Below are 20,315 nucleotides of genomic sequence, written 5' to 3'. Positions count from 1 at the left end.
TCACACCATACATCTATTTAGTCATAAAATAAGTACACAATTATTCTTAATATATCAACAATACAATCCTTAGTTCATATTTTTAATATAAACACTTTATTATTCACATATTCATTGGTCACACAAAAAATTTCAGACCTATTCATTCATAAAAATAATAGAATAAGAATAGATTACACAAGCTTAGTTTTTATCCACTGAATACACCCAACAAAACATGCATTCACTATCCTCATAAAATTCATGAATTCACCAATATTATTCATTAAAAAAAAATTATACATACGCAACAAATAAAATTCATTTTCCTATGCAACCATAACAAGAAAGTCACGAAATGAAACAAAATTCAAATATTTAATTATATCCACGAAATGATTCAGTGGAAATTTAGGTGGGAATCATTTACTACTATAATTCTGTCACTCTATTGAATATACCGAGTTGTAATCATTGCAAATCTTAAATTACCTATTTAAGATTTGATTGAGAATTGGAAACGAAAATATAAGATTTGGAAAGTCAATTTTATATGGGCAATTATACCCTTACATCACAAACACGTCTGCACAATTTAGTTTATTAGATGCATTATACAACCCAAATAGATTTCAATCCAGCCGTCGATCTGGAAAAACCTACGGTGATAAATTAGTCTTATATTATAGTTTAAGGGAAGTCCATTGATATATATATATATATATATATATATATATATATATATATATATATATATATATAGGGAGCGGTTATTCAATAAACCACTCTTATTTTAAGAATTGTGAACCAGCCAAAATGCATGAATTTTATGCATAATATGCATGAATAAACTGTATAAAGGTACGAATTGCGAAAAATAATTTTTTGCTACCTTTGGGATTCGAACTCAGGACCATGAATTTATCCAACAAGGTGATGAATCAACCGTAGATCTTGATGATCTAAGGGCTGAAAATGGTTCCTAATTTATATTTTAAAAAGTGTTCTTATTTTAGCCTTCCCATATATATATATATATATATATATATATATATATATATATATATATATATGGAAGGGCTAAAATAAGAGAATTTCTTAAGATATAAAATAAGAATCATTTTCAGCCCTTAGATCATCAAGATCTACGGTTGATTCGTAATCATGTTGGATGGATTTATGGTCCTGAGTTCGAATCCCAAAGGTAGCAAAAATTTACTTTTCACAATTCATACCTTTATACAGCGAATTCATACGTGTTCTATATAAAATTCATACATTAAAAATTGCTTTTATTTCTTATTTTAAGATATGCTCTCACGGTAGCCCACCCCTATATATATATAAATTTGTATTGTTTAAATGTTCACTTGGGGACATATTTATTAATTTTCTAACTCGAGTAGAGGGTGTTTAAACTAAGAGAGTGTTTGACTAAGCTTATTTTAAAGAACTTATAAGATGTTTCAAGAATTTAGAAGATGTAGTTTCTCAAGAGCTTATAAGTTGTAAAAGTGTTTGAATAATTTACCTTATAAAATTTTTAATTAGAGAGAGAAAATCTTTATTAGAGAGTGATCGCCGGTGCAAAAGAGGCACGGACAAGGAGCGGCTCCGATTAAGACTTCCAAGCGGAAGGGCGCAGGGATGAACCAGAACACACCTGAACGAGAGGGATTCCGAGAATATGCAGGTATGAGACTGCATATTTGAGGAGAGCTTAACTGATTTGATAGGTGCTACTCATATCAACAAGATGCATCTTCTTTTCTGGTGCCCAAATGGAATAAACTCCAAGATTAAGCGTTCTTGGCTTGGAGTAATTTCAGGATGGGTGACCCCCCTGGGAAGTTTCTCGGGAAGCGTGCAAGTGAGGACAAAACACGCTAGAAAAGACTTGTGTTGGTCTGTGGGGACAGTCGTCAACTCTGGAGTCGGGCTGTTACAGTACCCGACTCAGATCCTGGCCCGGATCTAACCTAACTGGACTATCCTATTTGAATATCAAGTGTTAGAGCATCTCCAAATCTCCAATGCTTGTGTCTTAGGCTGGTGGTCCCCACCTAAGACACAACCCTTGTGTCTTAGGTTGTGTCTTAGATCTTCATTTCCACAAAATCCCCAATTCTACACTGTAATTTTAAAATTCCAAATTTTCATTAATATTAAAATTCAACATTACAATAATTAAAATAAAATTAAAGACTTAATTAAAATACGATAATAAAATAAAAATTACAATAATAATAATTAAAATAAAATTAAATACTTAATTAAAATACGATAATAAAATAAAAATTACAATAATTTCCTAGGGCTCAATCGGACCAAAACGAGACCAAATGTGCTCTTTCAAATCCAAAGTGAGGCGAGCATGCATCTCAGCGTCTTTCAAGGATGCTTGTCGTGCCACAAATGCGCAAAATTTTGGTGGAGCACCGGCGTGAGGACGAGATGCGGCGGAGCTACTCGAAGCTTCGTCGGTGACCTCTTCTTCCCATTCTGTTGCGTGCTCGCCGTCTTCGATGATTATGTTGTGCAAAATTATGCACGTGAACATGATGTCGCTCATCTCCTCCTTGTGTCAAAGCGATGGTCCTTTGATGATTGCCCAACGAGCTTGAAGCACGCCTAAAGCTCGTTCGATATCCTTGCGAGCCGCTTCCTGCATCACTTTGAACCTCTTACTCCGTCAGTCAAGTAGTACTCTTCCTTGTGTAGTAGGAGTTGTTGAACCTCTTACTCGTGTAGTAGGAGTTGTTGACTTGATATGTGATCGGCACAACCCTTGTAGACGATCATTGAACAACGTTGAAGAGTTGAGCATGTTGATGTCGTTGTTCGAACCAGGAGTCCCAAAAAAGGCATGTCAGATCCATAGATCTTGAGAAGCGACAGCTTTGAGGATGATGGTCGGTTCCCCCTGATCGCCTCGAGTGTATGCGCCTTGCCATGCTCTTGGACAATTCTTTCACGCCCAATGCGTGCAATCGAGGCTCCCTAACATTCCCAAAAAGTCGTGCTTCGCCTCGTGCAGTGCTAGAAGCCTTTGGCAGTCGACGGAAGTCAGCCTCCTTGAGTATTCCGCGCCAAAGAGTTGGTTGATGACTCGACAGAATCTGCGCAAGCACTTTAACAAGGTGGACTCGGTAATCTGTAGATACTCGTCATGATGGTCAGCTGCCCCACCATTTGCTAGCATACGAATAGCAACCGTGCATTTCTGCAACGGTGTGAAGCCGGGTCTGCCAAGTGCATCTGTGCGTTGTTGGAAGTATATATGGATCGGACTGCACGGCGTCGATGATGCGCAAAAACAATGCACGATGCATACGAAATCAGCGCTAGAAAAATGGAGTCGGGGTAGACCAAATTTTCTGCAAAATCATCCGCGTGCAAACGTTGTGCTCCGGCTTCACAGTCCCGATGAATGTACGCCTTCTTTTCCACCTTTCTTTGAGGACGACCAGTTTTCGTCTCTGGATCACCAATATCTACAACAATTTGATGAAATTGTTGCACGAGATTGGAGAATTCTTGAGCACATCGCTCATCGCCGCTTGATAAAGAGGATTTTTAGAAGTGAATTGAATGGAATAGAAATGAGGTATATATAGATAATTCAAAAAGTTTAAATAAAATTGAAAAACCTATCTAAACTACTGTTGATGCAACGGTCAGATTAAAAAAAAAAAAAAAACAAATCAAATGGTCTGATTTTTGAAAAAAAAAACTGAATTTTCAATTTTTTTAAAGGGCGCGTCCCAATTCTCTTCGACCTTCGACGCGGATCGCCGCTAAGATGCGGCCTCGACCTAGCCGAGGTCTCCAGCGCGCCGCGTCCTCCCTCGCACTGCGTCGACTCGGGGCGCAAACCCTGCGTTGTGGATGCTCTTAGTGTCATTTCGATATAGTGTTAGTGTCATTTACATGTAGTATTAGTGTCATTTCAATATAGTGTTAGTATCATTTTACACGTAATGTTAGTGTCATTTCAATATAGTGTTAGTGTCATTTTTGAAATAGTGTCATTTGTAAAATAAAATAATGTTAGTGTCATTTCAATATTGTGTTAGTGTTAGTGTCATTTCGTGTTAGTATTAGTGTTAGTGTCATTTCAAAAAAAAATGAATCATGATAATTCAACTGGAGCAAAATCCGAATCGAATACAATTCGAATATACGATACACCCAAATATACAAGAGACCACCCCTCGTTACAAAATTAATAGTAACAAATATAAATATTAAAATTTTCTTGTATGCACTACAAAAATAAGCAATTATCTTTTAGAAGTGCATTTTTAAGTTCAGAGGATTGTAAATGCAAATTCGATATCTCTGTTTTTCTTTTTTTCTTTTTTCCCCTAAAAATCAAAACAATAAAGGATAAATATGGATGATACGTCACGAGTACGACCATGATTAAGAGCTCGGTAGTATCGTCGCAGAGCTTTTCTTTTTCTTCCCATTTTCAAGAAGAATCTGAATTAGTCCCTCCGTCCGCTAAAAGTGGACCACTTTTACTATATCAGGCGTCCGCAAAGAGTATACCACTTTCCTTTTATAGAAATAGTCCCACCATCCACTTTAATCTTTCATCCTTACAAACACTCTTTATTTATAAAAAAATCACCTCAAATTCAATCTCAACCACACATCTCATAAAGTGGTGGGACCATTGATACGACGCGCGCCCGTCGCCCGACGCGGGGTATCAAAAATAATTTGTGTATGCCCTAGACGGAAAGTACACGCTCCTATTGCTTGCAACCAAAGAATAGTCTTAGCAGCAAGTATAGGGTCGATCCCACGGAGAGTGAGGAACTACTTTACTATTCGGGTGCACAAATTGAGTTGTCACGGTCTCAACCTGTTTATCTGCACAAGTAAACTTAAACAAAGATCAAATATAACAAGGGGTAAGGTTTACGGTTAGGTCATATCTGTTGTCAATATTTATTTCGGTCATAGGCATACTGATGATCCGTCCATGATCCATATAAACTCAAAGCGTGGCCCAAAGACATTGGGGCGTTTCAAGAGGCTATACTTCACACTTAGGATGGTTGAGTCCATTGTAGTCACTTGGTCCGAAGGTCACACATTCCCCGGTCACAAGGCAGTGCTTCACTCCTCCTTAGATAGTAGTCATACCCGTTACTCACCAAGTATGACCCTCACCAACCTTCTCTCCCGAGGTCCCCAACTCCGCACTTTGAGTGACACATGCCTCCTGGACACAACCATTTCCGGCTTTGTCAGCCGACCAGTCATAGACATGCTACGGCGCCGAGATTGCTTTCCTCGTTTGATAACCATGGCTTTATGCCTCGTCACAGTTGATGGATAGTCTCTAGAGAAGCCCAAGACTGAGGAAGGACAGTGTATCCCATCAATCCTTTCCCCACCTTCCGGATCTACAATGCCTTTTGTTGACGCTGCTCAACTACTCGGTCTTGGGTATACTGGTTGTCACGCCCTGGTATACCCTGGCCTTTGCTTGACAAGGACAGCGTTTTACCGAACGGAGATCACTCGTTAGGCCCCTACTGCCCATGGTTTCGAACAGATCCTTCCGGAACCACGAGACTCAACCGAAAGAACAAATGTCTCACGAATGTTTATATATTGACAACAATTATTTCCACCCCTTAAACCTCACCAAGGGGACTACTCACACATATTGAAAAACGTAAATGCGAAATAGAATGAACACATGAATGAAAGAGAATTCGAAATACTTGATATAAAAATGCCTAAGGCAACAACCTTGGCTTTGTTCGTCACAACGGAATTGAAATACGAAAAGCAACTAAATCGTTTGGTGCGAAAAATATAAAAGAACTAAAAGTAAATTGTTTTCTTGGTAAACTAACAAAAGATTAAGTCTAGAAGAGCACTAAAAACTGATGTGTAAGTGTAAAAATTCGTTCATCCCCCAAAACTACTAAAAACTCTAAAAACTGCTGTCAAACTGCTCTAACTGCTCTCTACCAGCCACACATGCTGAAGTTTATATAGCAATTCGGTAAACCCTAGCCGGCAGACCAAATCTGGCAGATTATTTCCTTCCATATTTAGCTTGATCCTTGATTTGATTTGATAGATAATGGATCTCCAGCGGATTTGGGGTTGATTCCACATTATTCCAGATCCTTCCATTGCTAGAATTCGCCGGAATCTTCCGGGCAATCTCCTCCACACGTCTTTCCATATATAGCTCCAGCTGCTGACTGCTATTGACGGGAATGGTCATACTAGCCTCTTTCTTCGGTTGGCCTCATACCAGGTGGTACACTTCGAACGTTCCCGCGCCTCGAATGGTTCTGAGGGGTACTTCGTCAAGCTCTCTTCCTGGTTCATATATAGCTCATCTGTGCTGACTGCAACTGCTGTTATGGCCTTACCAACTGCTTCCTTCAGTTAGCCTCACACCAGGTGGTACACTTCGGAGATTCCCGCGCCTCGAATGGTTCTGAGGGGTACTTCGCCGAGCTCTCTTCCTGATAAGTTTCACTTCTGGAAGTTTGGATAGTTTTGTTTCGGTAATACCCATTCTGACCACATTTCGTGCATATGCCCTTTTCCGAGCTTCCTCCTCCTGAATACCTGTTTTCTCCCCTAAACGACTCAAACAAACACAAAGAAGAGAAAAACTAGGGCCAAATGGCCCAAAAGTCGAAGACGCATCAACCATTTCTCCACTACATCAAAATTATCATCAATTTTATTAAATCCCGTGCCCAGCCAAAGTGGTCCACTTTTGGCGGACGACTATTTTTATTAATTGAATAAAATCCTAGCATAAAACATGATAATTATAAATTAGAAAAATCTAAATGTGTACCTAGGGAGCTCAAAACTTGACTTCGAATTTTTTCAATATCTTAAATTTTGAGAAATTATTTAATTATTATGATTCATTCAAAAAAAATCGATTTTAAAAATGTCAGAATCATATTGAAGCTATGACATCAATTGTTCTTTGTAGAAACAACATTTGAAACCATGACTAATCGTCATGAAATCAGAGCCCAAAATTTCAATGATAGATAGTCCATCGTTAATATTGATTTAGTCGGAAGCCCATGAAAATTGGCGAACAACAATATCAAGTTTGTGACTAGTTTTTGGTAATTTTAGAACAACATTCGTTTGATTGATGCGTGAACTTTATCGGTCATGCCAAGAAGAAATTTTGACATATTATTTGGCAATTTTGGCTGAGTGACGTGAACCAATTTTATCGAAAAAAAGCGAAGAAATCGTTGTTCGCATCAGTACAATGACGCCAACTTTCAGGCGGTATTGTAATCACATTGGTGGTTTGATCATGATACCATTGGCAATACTTTAGGTTCTAGTTTTGTGATGATTAATAATCGTTTTAAGAGTGTAATTTTGACAGACACAACTCTAAGGTGATTAATTGTGAAAAATTATAAACAGAGCATAGTTAAATTATTTATCAAAGTTTAGGACATACAAAAACGAAATCAAAATCAAAACAGAAAAAAACTAAAATGTGTTGAACTATACATACATATATATATATATACACACTAAAACTAAAGTTATAATGTGATGTAAGTAAGATATCGACTAATTACCAACACATGATGTCATACCAACCAGGTTAATCCTCCAAATAATGCACCCTCACCGATATATCTTTTTTTTTGTGAGACCGATCACCGATATATCTTATTTGTATGGCTTTTGTCATATATTTGTAGTTGTAGAGCAATGCCAAATCTCTCGGCTATGGACGGAACTACGGGGGGTGTATTCGTTGTGGATTTACACAGACCTTAAAAAGTCCATGGAATTTAAATTCCATGGAATTCACATAGATTCCAGACGATTTTCAAAGAATTCGTGGTTGGATTTCACCCCAATTTTCACTGATTTTCGAAGAATTTAGGGGATAATTCTGGAATTGAAATCCATGATGTCAACGCCTGCTGAGTCCCAGCACGGCTGGAAACCCAGCGGACGCTGGGTTCCAGCGAGCTTAATATCCAATTCGCAGCTAGCTTAATATCAGCATCTGTTGCAATTGTGGGCCTTGTGGCATCAAAAAAGGCTGCCACCTGAAAGACATTTGCACAAGCTTGTCAGCCATGCAGTCGGTCCATTAATAATTATGTATTTGCACAAGCTTGTCAGCCATCACTTATCAAAAGCACATCACACAGCACCAAAAGCTTCGAGGCACAATGTAAGCGAAAACATAAGCCAAAAGTGGGCTATGTTATACCCAGCGCCCGCTGACTTCGAGCGCTCGCTGGCTTCTTGGCCGCGGGCGCTGGAACTCAGCGCTCGTTTAAAATTTCATGGATTTCAATTCTCGTGGTTCTTGACCGAATTTCGTCGTGTGTATTTTTTGGATGAAATCCATGGAAGTCATTCCGGATTTTAAGTCAATGGAATAACGAATACACCTAGATTTGTATGGATTTTTAAAAGTCTTGAACGAATACACCCAGATTTATATGGACTTTTAAAAGTCTTGAACGAATACACCCAGATTTCTGCAGACTTTTAAAAGTCTTGAACGAATACACCCAGACTTTTAAAATCCATAGAAATCCATCAAATTCCACAACGAATACACCCCCCTACGTTTGGCTTAAGGGTGTCCAAATAAAAAATACTCCAGTGTTTAAAGAAGTAATATTACTACACAATAGGAGGATTTTTATGTAAATTTATTAAAAAATAATTACAAAACATTTGTATGTATTTCGGAATATGTAATACTTTTAAGAGGCGTTTATTTTGCATGATTGACTATTTTTATCCTCAAGAGTATGATATCTTCAATCTCACCATTTTCATGGGATAAAAATCAAGGGCCTTGGGATATCCCAAAGTTGCAATCCATCAAAATAAATAAATAATTAATTTTACTATTTTTATCTATCAAAGCTAATCCTACAAAGTAAAAGTAAACGCTCCCTTAATATTCTATATGTATTATTTTGCAAAGGTTTAACAATTTAATTCAACTTATTCTCTTTATAATTTAATATGATTTGATTTGATGTCTTAGTTTATATGCGATTCTTTTTAAACGTTTATCTGTAAATTATTTGTGTAACTTATCATTTTTGAGAAATAGTCTTTCTTGCCATCTTGATAAATTTATTAAAAATAATTTATTTTCATTTAAAAACAGTCCACAATATATTATTCTCAATATATCATTTATTTAACTATTCTATTATATATATGATGTTTTTTTATTTACTCTACAATATACTCAATTATTTTTATTAAAATATGCACATTATAGGATTATTTTTAAAGAGGAAGGAGTAATAAGAATTGGATTTTATTAGGAAAAAGAATTTGGGGCTACTTAAACATAGAGTGCTGCTAGTAGTGCTACGTTCATTTCATATCATCATCATCATCATCATCATCATCATCCAGTAATTAAGATAAAATAAAATAAAAGTTGGAGCTGTGGCAATGGAGGCGGTGCTGTTGCACGGCGATGATGAAGGGGTTACGCCGTTGAAACGGGAGCTGTTTGTGGCTGAGCTGAAGAAGGTGAGCTACATAGCGGCGCCAATGGTGGTTGTCACCGTCTCTCAAATTCTGCCACGCGTCGTGTCGATGATAATGGTGGGCCACCTCGGTGAGCTCGCACTCTCCGGCGTCGCCGTCGCCACCTCGCTCGCCAACGTCACCGGTCTTAGTCCTCTGGTTAGGGATTTCTGCATATTCTCTTTTCCATGAAATTTCACCTTGTACGTTAACGAACTCCGAATCTTAATCGTTTTTTATTTAAATTAATTCTTTCTCTTTTATTTGTTACCCCATTTTTTTGGTATCAAGTATAGCGAGGAGATGTCGCCATCGAAGAGTATGTCTGTTACATGCCTACTAATCGTGGTTAATTCATTGATCAATTGGATTTAATATTTACAATTCGGGAAGGTCTGATATTTTTGCATTAATTGTTAATTTGGCTTGAAATAGGAAAATAATCAATGCAATCCTGTATAGCTCTTCCTATTTTAGCTGTTCATAATAAAAGTTTCTGCCACGGAGGAGTTGTAAAAATCCACCACTTTCTTGCCTGATAATCTTCAAGTTCATATCTTACGGTATACGGAGTTTCTGTCATGATGTTGTTTTCGCCATAGATGACTCCTAAGCTATTGATCTGTGACAGCAAGTAAATGCCAAAATCCAGTTTATGCTATAGTAACTTCAAAAAAATTAGAGTTATCTTCAATAATGTTTTAAGTTAGTTTGCCAAGATTTGTCTAATATGACTCTTTTGCGTCAAATTAATTGATGCTTGTAAACAGTTTGGGTTGGCTAGTGCACTCGAAACCTTGTGCGGGCAGGCCTTTGGAGCACAACAGTATGAGAAGCTAGGACTCTATATCAATGCTTCAATTGTATGTCTTCTTCTAGTCTGTTTACCACTCTCTCTTTTATGGATCTTCATGGAAAAATTGCTGATATTTATCGGTCAAGATCCTTCCATTTCTCATGAAGCTGGCCAATATGCTATATGGCTTATCCCTGCATTATTTGGTTATGCTATTCTCCAATCGCTGATCAGATACCTGCAAACTCAAAGTTTAGTTTTTCCCATGGTTTGGAGCTCTATTGCAGCACTTGTTTTCCATGTACCTGTTTGCTGGGCTTTAGTGTTCAAGGCAAACCTAGGCACTGCAGGAGCAGCATTAGCAATTGGCTTATGTTATTGGTTCAATGTGATTTTGCTTCTTTTATATGTAAACTACTCTTCAACCTGCAAGAGAACTCGTGCACCATTTGATAAAAACATCTTAAATGGTATGAGGGAGTTTTCCCGCTTTGCTGTCCCTTCGGTTGTCATGGTCTGGTAATTAAATCGGTTCTTTCTCCAGAATATCTTTAGTCTGATAAATACAACTGTAGCTTCTAACATGTCGAACATGACAATCAATACAGTCTTGAATGGTGGTCTTGTGAAATACTGGTATTGCTCTCTGGGCTTCTACCTAATCCACAACTCGAGACTTCAGTTCTTTCGATATGGTACTGTCTTCCATTGAAAGTTCTGAAATAAATGAGTGACAGTTGATTTATCTAAAGATCTGATATATCTCTTCTTTGATCTTTGCACAGCCTCTTGATTTCTTCGTTGCATTACTTCATCCCATATTCTGTTGGTGCTGCTGCGAGGTCAGCCCTTTGAATCTAATTGTGTATTTTTCACTGGTTTGCTGCAGTATCTGACCGTATATACGTGCCTACCATTTCTGTAGCACAAGAGTTTCAAATGAACTTGGGGCAGGGTGCCCAGAGAGGGCCCGTGCTTCAGTTTATGCTGCAGGTTTTCTTTCAATTGCTGAGGCAATAGTCGCTTGCACATTTCTCCTCAGCCTGGGTAATATTGTGGGATATGCATTCAGTAATGAGAAAGAAGTTGTCGAGTATCTCAGAGATATCATTCCATTCGTTTGCCTCTTGCTTGCAATGGACTGTATCCAAGCTGTCCTTTCAGGTTTAACCTCAACTCCCCTGTGCTTGGCATTTTCTTCTGTGGGGTTAATTTTGCCGTTTGATAAGAGACCCGATAAGTATATGGCGTAGTCGTAGGTGCAACATATGATGAAACTCAATGAGTAATTATATGCTAGATGACGAATAACTCTAGGCTATGAGCCTCTGTACTGAAGATGGAATTGCATTTCCTAGGAGTGGCAAGAGGTTGTGGATGGCAACATCTGGGCGCCTACGTGAATCTTGGAGCGTATTATCTGGTTGGACTACCAGCAGCGGCTACTCTGGGTTTTGCGTTTCATTGGCGGGGAAAGGGTCTATGGCTTGGGCTAAACATGGGATCGGTAGTGCAATCGATGTTGTTATCCTTGGTCACATGTTCAACCAACTGGAGGAAACAGGTTTTCTGTTAATTCTCTCCCTGTCTGTCAGTGTCACTACATATTTCTGCAATTCATACCACTCTTCATTACAGGCATCAATGGCTCGACAACGAATATTCGAGGGCACAATAGCTCCGGATCATGAAAAGCTTTTAGCATGAAAATCTTCATTCTTCCAATTTATACCTCCAAACTTAAATTCGAGGGGTGTCTACAGTTTCCATTACTTGTATTCTATTTCCCTGTTATTCTTCAAGTGTGCATGTAACGCTTATAAAAAGTTTCTGGAAATTAGAAATTTCTCAAGGAGTGTGCCACATGTTTGATGTTTCTAAACATCCACTACATTAGTACACCATATTTTTGTTATTCCTTTTCAGGATTATATTTTTATATTCAAGAGGCATTTACTTTGTATGTTTATAATTGAGTACTGTTATACTTAAAATTAGGATCTCTCTAATTTCATTTTTTCAATAAGATATAAATTAAGCAAAATTAACTGAAATAATTAAAATAATTAAGAAAATTAAGATATTTTAAAGTTTTAATTCATCAGAGTAAATAAAATATTAACTTTACTATTTTTATCTTTTAAGGTTAATCTTTAAAACTAAATACTTTCATAAAGTTAATTTTCGATTCGCAAATATACGTATACGTCTACTAGGATATATGTTTTTGTTGTTTCTTTTGGGGACAATACTTTACACTCAAAATTCTAGATAATTCAATTTTACTTAGTATATATACTTTTGAGTTTGGCGTATTTGTACGTTTTAAGAACATGCCATTTTTTCATACCCAAAAGTCGATTGGCAAGATTTACAAATTACAATATACACATATATGTAATTTCTTTCTTAATGATATTATGAATTATTTGTTTAATTGATATTATCAATTCCGCATAGAATATATCGATTTTTTGGTACCGAAATTTATCTCAATGTGAAAATAAAATGCATCATTAACACTAACATGCCAAAATCAAAACTATCGAAACTATGTTATTAATCTAAGAAACTCTGTATCCGTACATGTCATGAATCACAAGCCAACTACAAAGTTAATTAATTATCACACATGCCACAATTTTTTGTGCAAATTTGGAAATTTTGTAACGCACAAACTCTCTAATTTTAAAATGAGAACCCGCATACTTTTAACTACATTTATGTTTTCCACTCAACTAGTACTACCATTCGTGCGATGCACGACGAATATCGTAATTAAAATATATAATATTAAATAAATAAATATAAATATTAAATATAATCAAAACATAATAAAATAAAAATTATTATTTGAAGCAAAATAAATTCATATCAATGATTCAATAAATAATCTGTAACTGAAATACAAAGTAAAAAATATATATTTAACGGTACTTATGTATTGTATTTATATCTATATTTATGTACGTAACTTTTCAATCATTAATTTTACATAATTATGTTATATATCACGTACTTTTATATAATAAGTTGTTCTAACTTCTAATCAAACATATTCTAAATTGACAAATATGTCATGTAATTTTATTTATTATTGTGTTAAAGTCCATTGTTATATTTTAAGATCATACTTAATTTTACAATTTTGGATCCACAATTAAATTAAATAAATTAATAATCCATACTTAATATAACAAATTTAGGCTCTTAAAAGACCAAAATATTTTATTGTTAAAAGTCCATATTTTTTAATATCCCAAATTTGTTTCTAAAAATAAAAATAAGTACACATACAAATATAGTTATGTTAAAAGTTCATATTTAAATAACCTAATTAATAAGAAGAATAAAATTTAGTAATTAATCAATAAAAATGTAAAACTTAATTTGTCGTCAAATTTTGTTTTTGATATCCTAAGCAATTACTCCTAACCGCATTTACTTAAATATTTTTATAATTTTATTTTAGAATACAAAATAATATTATTTTTAACTCCAATTAAAATATGTGGGCCCATTTACACGTGTCTACACAAAAAAACCACACTTCTTAACTACAAATATTAATATAATAAGTAAAATAGTGAAAGCCCTAATATATTTCTCAATCAAGCGCCGCTACAACTTCTTCTTCTTCATTATGCGTTCTTTTCTTCTTCTTCTTTCTGTGTCAAGGAGAGCAGCAACAGAGAGAATAAGAAAGATCCGGTAACTACCGTCCTAAATTAATTTTCACCCCCACTTGTTGGATTGACGATCAAGAGGAGTCGATCTAACGGCTTCCGTCGCCAGCGATCGAGCCGCCTTCGCTCATGATTTCATCGTACAGATGTTGCGGTGCTTGCGGGAAGGCCGAGAAGACGCACTTCTCGATTGAATTGGGATAGTAGAACTTTAGGTGATTAATCTATAGTTAATTATATTTTTTTTTTGCCTTTTATTGTAATACTATTTGTTTGTGGATCATAAATAGCAGTGGGAATATGTTAAATATTGTGAAAATCGAGCAAAATGAGATCTGAGACTTGAACAAATTATTGATTGTTGATTTAAAGAAATTGATCCTGAACTCCACGTTTTTGTTTTACTTTTTTTAGGATACCTCTTCTTTGGTTTCCACTATCAGCCCACGTTTATTTGAATATGAATTGGAAAAAACTGTCAATTTTTTTTGCCGGGAATTTTTGACCGTTGAACTGCTGTTTTATATATAATATAGATTGTCGATCTTAAGTTAATTAAAAATTAAAAATAACAAATTAACAACTACATTTATGTTATCCCCCTAAAAAAAGTTACATTTATATTTTTAGCCTAACATATGGGTAAATGTATGTTATGTTCTTTTTTTTCTCTATCGATTTTTTTTATAGAATTTTTGCTTAGAGGTGGTTTTAACGAGACATGAACATATAAATAATAACGTCAAATAAGGACTTTTCTGGAGACAAATTGCTTGTATTACGCAACTCAAAGGATTCATGAAGATTCGCTCAAGTGATAATCTGACGGACTTATTCATGAAGATATTAACACCATCAATATTCAAAAAGTTGGTATACAAGATGAGAATGTGTCGACTCCAAGAACTAGTATGATCATTTTCAAAGGGAGCAACTGTACTCTTTTTTCCCTTCAAACCATGTTTTTGTCCCACTGAATTTTCGTAGCAAAATTTTAATGAGACGATATATTTTTAGGGCTAGTCATTCAAAGGACAATATTGTAAATATAGATATAATACAACATTCATTATTCAATGTGATGGCCTAACCATAAACCCTAGTCTTGTATTCACTACAAAAAAACGCGTAAATAGAGACGAAAACTACCGACGGCGGCACCGCCGCCGGCAATTATCGACGGCAAGGCGGCGGCAAAAACGGCGACCCGCCTTTTGACTATTATCGACGGCAAAACGGGCCGCCGCTAATTAGCGGCGGTTACGCCGTCGCTAATTTAAATATATATTAATATAAATATATATTATTTATTACCGACGGCAATTGCCGTCGGTATTTACCGGCGGCACGCGGCCGCCGCTAATCACCACCGCCGGTGCCATCCGGCGATAGCACCACCGCCGTCCGGCCAAATCATCACTAATCCAAGATTATTACAAAAAATTCAAGATTCTTAATAAGAATTTTATAATTATAACTTAAGAATGTTAATTTGATTAGTGATTCACTCATCAATCATCACTAATCCAAGATTATTACTAAGAATTCAAGATTCTTAGTAAGAATCTTATAATTATAACTTAAGAATGTTAATTTGATTAGTGATTCACTCATCAATCATCACTAATCCAAGATTATTACGAAGAATTCAAGATTCTTAATAAGAATCTTATAATTATAACTTAAGAATGTTAATTTGATTAGTGATTCACTCATCAATCATCACTAATCCAAGATTATTACGAAGAATTCAAGATTCTTAATAAGAATCTTATAATTATAACTTAAGAATGTTAATTTGATTAGTGATTCACTCATCAATCATCACTAATCCAAGATTATTACGAAGAATTCAAGATTCTTAATAAGAATCTTATAATTATAACTTAAGAATGTTAATTTGATTAGTGATTCACTCATCAATCATCACTAATCCAAGATTATTACTAAGAATTCAAGATTCTTAGTAAGAATCTTATAAGAATGTTAATTTGATTAGTGATTCACTCATCAATCATCACTAATCTAAGATAATATTCATAGTAAGAATTCAAGATTGTTACTAGATTGACAAAAAAAAATGAAATTAAATTAAATTAAAATAATAAATAAATATTTTTCCGACATAAAAATAAGGACGGAAACGAGCCAAGTTCGTAATTAACAACATTTTTTGCATATCATCTCGACATATTCTATGGTTATGAATATATACGATATTGTATATTGAAGTAGACTTTAAATGAATTAATAGGTACTAGATCTATCAATAATACGAGTGTTCTGTACTGGTGACCACTCGAAAAGAACTTCAAGGTTAATCTTGGAAAAGAATCCAAGATTATTACTAAGAATTCAAGATTCTTAGTAAGAATCTTATAATTATAACTTAAGAATGTTAATTTGATTAGTTATTCACTCATCAATCATCACTAATCCAAGATTATTACTAGGAATTCAAGATTCTTAGTAAGAATCTTATAATTATAACTTAAGAATGTTAATTTGATTAGTGATTCACTCATCAATCATCACTAATCTAATATTATTACTAAGAATTCAAGATTATTAGTAAGAATCTTATAATTATAACGTAAGAATGTTAATTTGATTAGTGATTCACTCATCAATCATCACTAATCTAAGATAATATTCATAGTAAGAATTCAAGATTGTTACTAGATTGACAAAAAAAAATATATGAAATTAAATTAAATTAAAATAATAAATAAATATTTTTCCGACATAAAAATAAGGACGGAAACGAGCCAAATTCGTAATTAACAACATTTTTTGGATATCATCTCGACATATTCTAAGGTTATGAATATATATGATATTGTATATTGAAGTAGACTTTAAATGAATTAATAGGTACTAGATATATCAATAATACGAGTGTTCTGTACTGGTGACCACTCGAAAAGAACTTCAAGGTTAAGCGTGCTTGACTTAGAGCACAACTAAGATGGGTGACCGACTGGGAAGTTCATCTAAATTATGCAATACTGTATAAATACGAAAATAAATTATGGATATACAATAAAATAAATAAAATAAAAAAAAATTACCGACGACATGTTGACGTCGGTAATTAGTGAGGGCATTTTGCCGTCGGTAATACATCGGCCAAGACCGGCGAGTGCGCCACCACCCTCCGATGGAAATTACCGAGGGCGATCTCGCCGCCGCTAATTAGCGACGGCATGTACCGTCGGTAATTTTCCGGCAACTCTCCGCCGTTCAACGGCGGCATTTAACGGCGGAAATGCCGGCGGCGTTGCCACCGTTAATTACCGGCGACGGCCGATAGCCGTTGGTAATGGCGTTACCGACGAGCCGGTTAGCGACGGTGATTTGCCGCCGGTAACGCCGTCGGTAGCCTTTATCACCGGCGGCCGTGTCTTATTACCGACGGCAAAATGCCGTCGGTAATCGTACGTTTTTTTGTAGTGATTATTATAAACAGAGGCTTTTGTCCTCATAATACTACACTCCTACAGATTATTACATTGTTCTATTTTTTTTCTCCTCTCTCTTCTTTATAACAATTCTAAGGTTTTTAGCAATAAAATTAATTATGTCGTAAGATTGATAGTATTGAATGACAAAATAAATTAACTATATCATCCCGTTCATAGATTGTATCCACCTCTTGATGTAGAATCTAGATAATTTTTTGTTTTATAGTTGTAAGTCAGCTTGACCAGTTAGTTACCTTAGACTGATCACATGTGTTACACGGGCATGATCGTTGAGCAATTTATGCGGTTGCAATACTGTACTGACAATTTACATGGATTGTCATTGTTTGCTATTTTGCGGTAGCACCAATTACTTTGCCAACTTTCAGACTTTTCATTTGAAGCTTACTTGCTGACTTCTCTTCACTACTACACCTATCTTTTACAATGAGTGAGAGTTATAGATATGAGGTTTCTCCAACTAAGTGAACACACTGTTACAATTAAGAACAGCTGAAAGCTCAGTGTGTTTAGATCTAGGCTTAGAATGTTTAAAATGAAGAACGCCTAGTCTAGGAACTTCTAATATATTCTCAAGTCTAAGCTTGGAATTATACAGTGAAGAACAAGATCAGCAATTGCTATTTTGGAAAGTTTAACCACGAAGGTTGGAAATTGAAAGAACTCAGTAATGCCGGAGAGCATCCACCACGCGTATCTTGAGCTTCCGTTATATATGTAGACGCGAATTCGAATATAGCCATTGGAGAGAACTTTCTTCAAAATTCGATCTGTTGTCCGTTGAGATCTTCCTGTTGTAACAAGGAATGGCTGTGATAGCTTGATTTGCACATCCGTACATTGATGTTGAAATGAGGCAGACAACGTCTGTTGTGCGAGAGACATGTGACTAGGGAGCGAAGCGTTGCATCGATGTAGAGCACCAACAAGGTGCGTAGGCGCTCTAGCAAGGCATCGACGAGGCGGTGGCGCGGCGTAGTGCAGAGGAGGGGAGAGAGAGAGAGAGAGAGAGAGAGAGAGAGAGAGAGAGACGTCTGTTGTATATGGATTTGTCTTTTCTTTGTTTTTTTAAATTATATTTTCATTAACGGTATAAACTAATTAACTCCCATAAATAATAAACTCTATAATAAACTAATAAATTTCTCTGATCCTAACTTGCGTCAATTTAAAAAATCATTAATTCTAATAAAATAATAAACTTTTAGAGTACTCCTTTATAAATATATAGGCCCTATTAATATTATAAATCAACAATTCTTAAAATATTACAATTATAAATACTTGATATATAATTTATTAAAAAAATGAACACACTGTTATCTGATATTTCTTGAAATTTAAATCAAGGTGAATTCCATTTCTAACTTTTCATGTTGCATCTGAAAGTTTGGGTGTCAATTTCTGCAATAAAAAGTTGTGTTATTGTCAGTGACGTAGCTGGGGGGGTCCAGTGGGGGCACTGGGCCCCACTAGAATTTTTCAAAAAAATTATGTATTCTTTATTTAGTATTTAAATGAAAATTCATTTTACTTTTTACAACAAAATTCTCATAGGATTATATGATGTAACTTTGTTGTTATTTTATATTTTCTTTATTTCTTTATCTAATAGGTGAGTTTGATTTTAAAAAATTTATAGGGGTAATTTTTTGTATTGGACTCAAAAAATTAAAATTTGAGTTTAAATGTAGAATTCTTTATAAACATACTTGTAATTTACTTTTTATATTGGATTCTCTGCGATATTTTTTTTGTAATAGCTTATTTCTTTAGCTTTTTCACACATTCAATTTTTTATTATTTATATTGGAGTAGAATTTAACTAGATATTTCTAACTCATTTTAATTGTTAGCTCAGACCCTGTACATGCAAGTGAATTATACTTCATTTATTTTTGTTAGATAATTTTAGTGTTAATATATCAAAGTACCCACTTTCTTATAACAAAAATAAATTTTACCCACTCAAATTAAAACTTAAAATTTTACCCACTTTTTGTGTAAAAAGACTAAATTGCCCTTCTATATAAATGGGCAAACCTCTCATTTTTTTCTCTCTCTTCTCTCTCTGCAGGCACGCTCTCTTCTCTCTCGCTCTCTCATTTTTTTCTCTTTCTCTTCTCTCTCTGCACGCACGCTCTCTTCTCTCTCGCTCTCTCTCTCTCTCTCTCTTCTCGATCTGAGCTTGCTGAGGCCGAGGACTGCGGCGGCGATCGGCTTCCTCCGCTGCTCCAGGCGTAGATCTCGCACGTAGAGCACGGTGGATTGGGCGATTCCGTTGATAAGGAAGGGGAAATTCTTCGCCGTGTACGATCCTAGGGTTCCGCCGCCCAATAATGCGATGGTGAGGAAGATGCTGGCGGTGGCGGCGCTGCCTCGCCCTAGCCTGCTTCGTCGTTGCCGATTTCTACTCGACGGCGGCTGTGGCCTCTCTCTGTCGCTGGATCAGTACTCCAGCTCCGGATTCCAGTCGAGGAATGAGCATCTGTTCGGCCGATCTGGAGCTGCCTAGCCAGGTTCGCCGGAGAGGAGGCGGTGGATGATGACGAGCTCGAGGCGGTGGATGAGGGACGAAGAGGCGGAACCAGAGGAAGAGTGCACACTTAAATTTCTCTATTGATGTGTTTTAGGGCTTTTTAAAATTTTTCTTATTTTGGGGATTTTTTATGTTTACAAGCGATGTATTTCGTTTCAATAAAGGAAATGTAATAAATTTTTTGTATAAGTTTTGTTTTGATTGAATACTAAGTATATTGGATCACAGATTGAAGAAATTGATGAGAATCCCTGAATTTTGTGTAGATGTTC

The 20,315-nt window shown here is 35.7% G+C and overlaps 1 protein-coding gene across 3 annotated transcripts; it reads left to right on the top strand.

Moving 5' to 3' along the window:
* The first annotated feature begins 9,298 nt into the window (after positions 1-9,298).
* Positions 9,299-12,296, top strand: LOC131001582 (protein DETOXIFICATION 14-like). 3 transcript variants are annotated; one of them, XM_057928065.1, is made up of 7 exons: positions 9,299-9,740; positions 10,308-10,852; positions 10,942-11,028; positions 11,119-11,175; positions 11,259-11,497; positions 11,692-11,897; positions 11,972-12,296. In XM_057928065.1, exons 1-7 carry the CDS (start codon positions 9,726-9,728, stop codon positions 12,038-12,040), a joined length of 1,218 nt encoding a protein of 405 aa, XP_057784048.1. In that variant the 5' UTR covers positions 9,299-9,725; the 3' UTR covers positions 12,041-12,296. The 3 variants fall into 3 exon arrangements, with proteins under 3 accessions (XP_057784048.1, XP_057784047.1, XP_057784049.1); XM_057928064.1 differs by having other exon boundaries at positions 9,305-9,696; XM_057928066.1 differs by having other exon boundaries at positions 9,320-9,696; positions 11,634-12,296.
* The last annotated feature ends 8,019 nt before the right edge of the window (positions 12,297-20,315 follow it).

The sequence above is a fragment of the Salvia miltiorrhiza genome, chromosome 8, assembly GCF_028751815.1.
Source record: "Salvia miltiorrhiza cultivar Shanhuang (shh) chromosome 8, IMPLAD_Smil_shh, whole genome shotgun sequence".
NCBI lineage: Eukaryota > Viridiplantae > Streptophyta > Magnoliopsida > Lamiales > Lamiaceae > Salvia > Salvia miltiorrhiza.
This window is presented reverse-complemented; position numbering and strand designations above follow the sequence as displayed.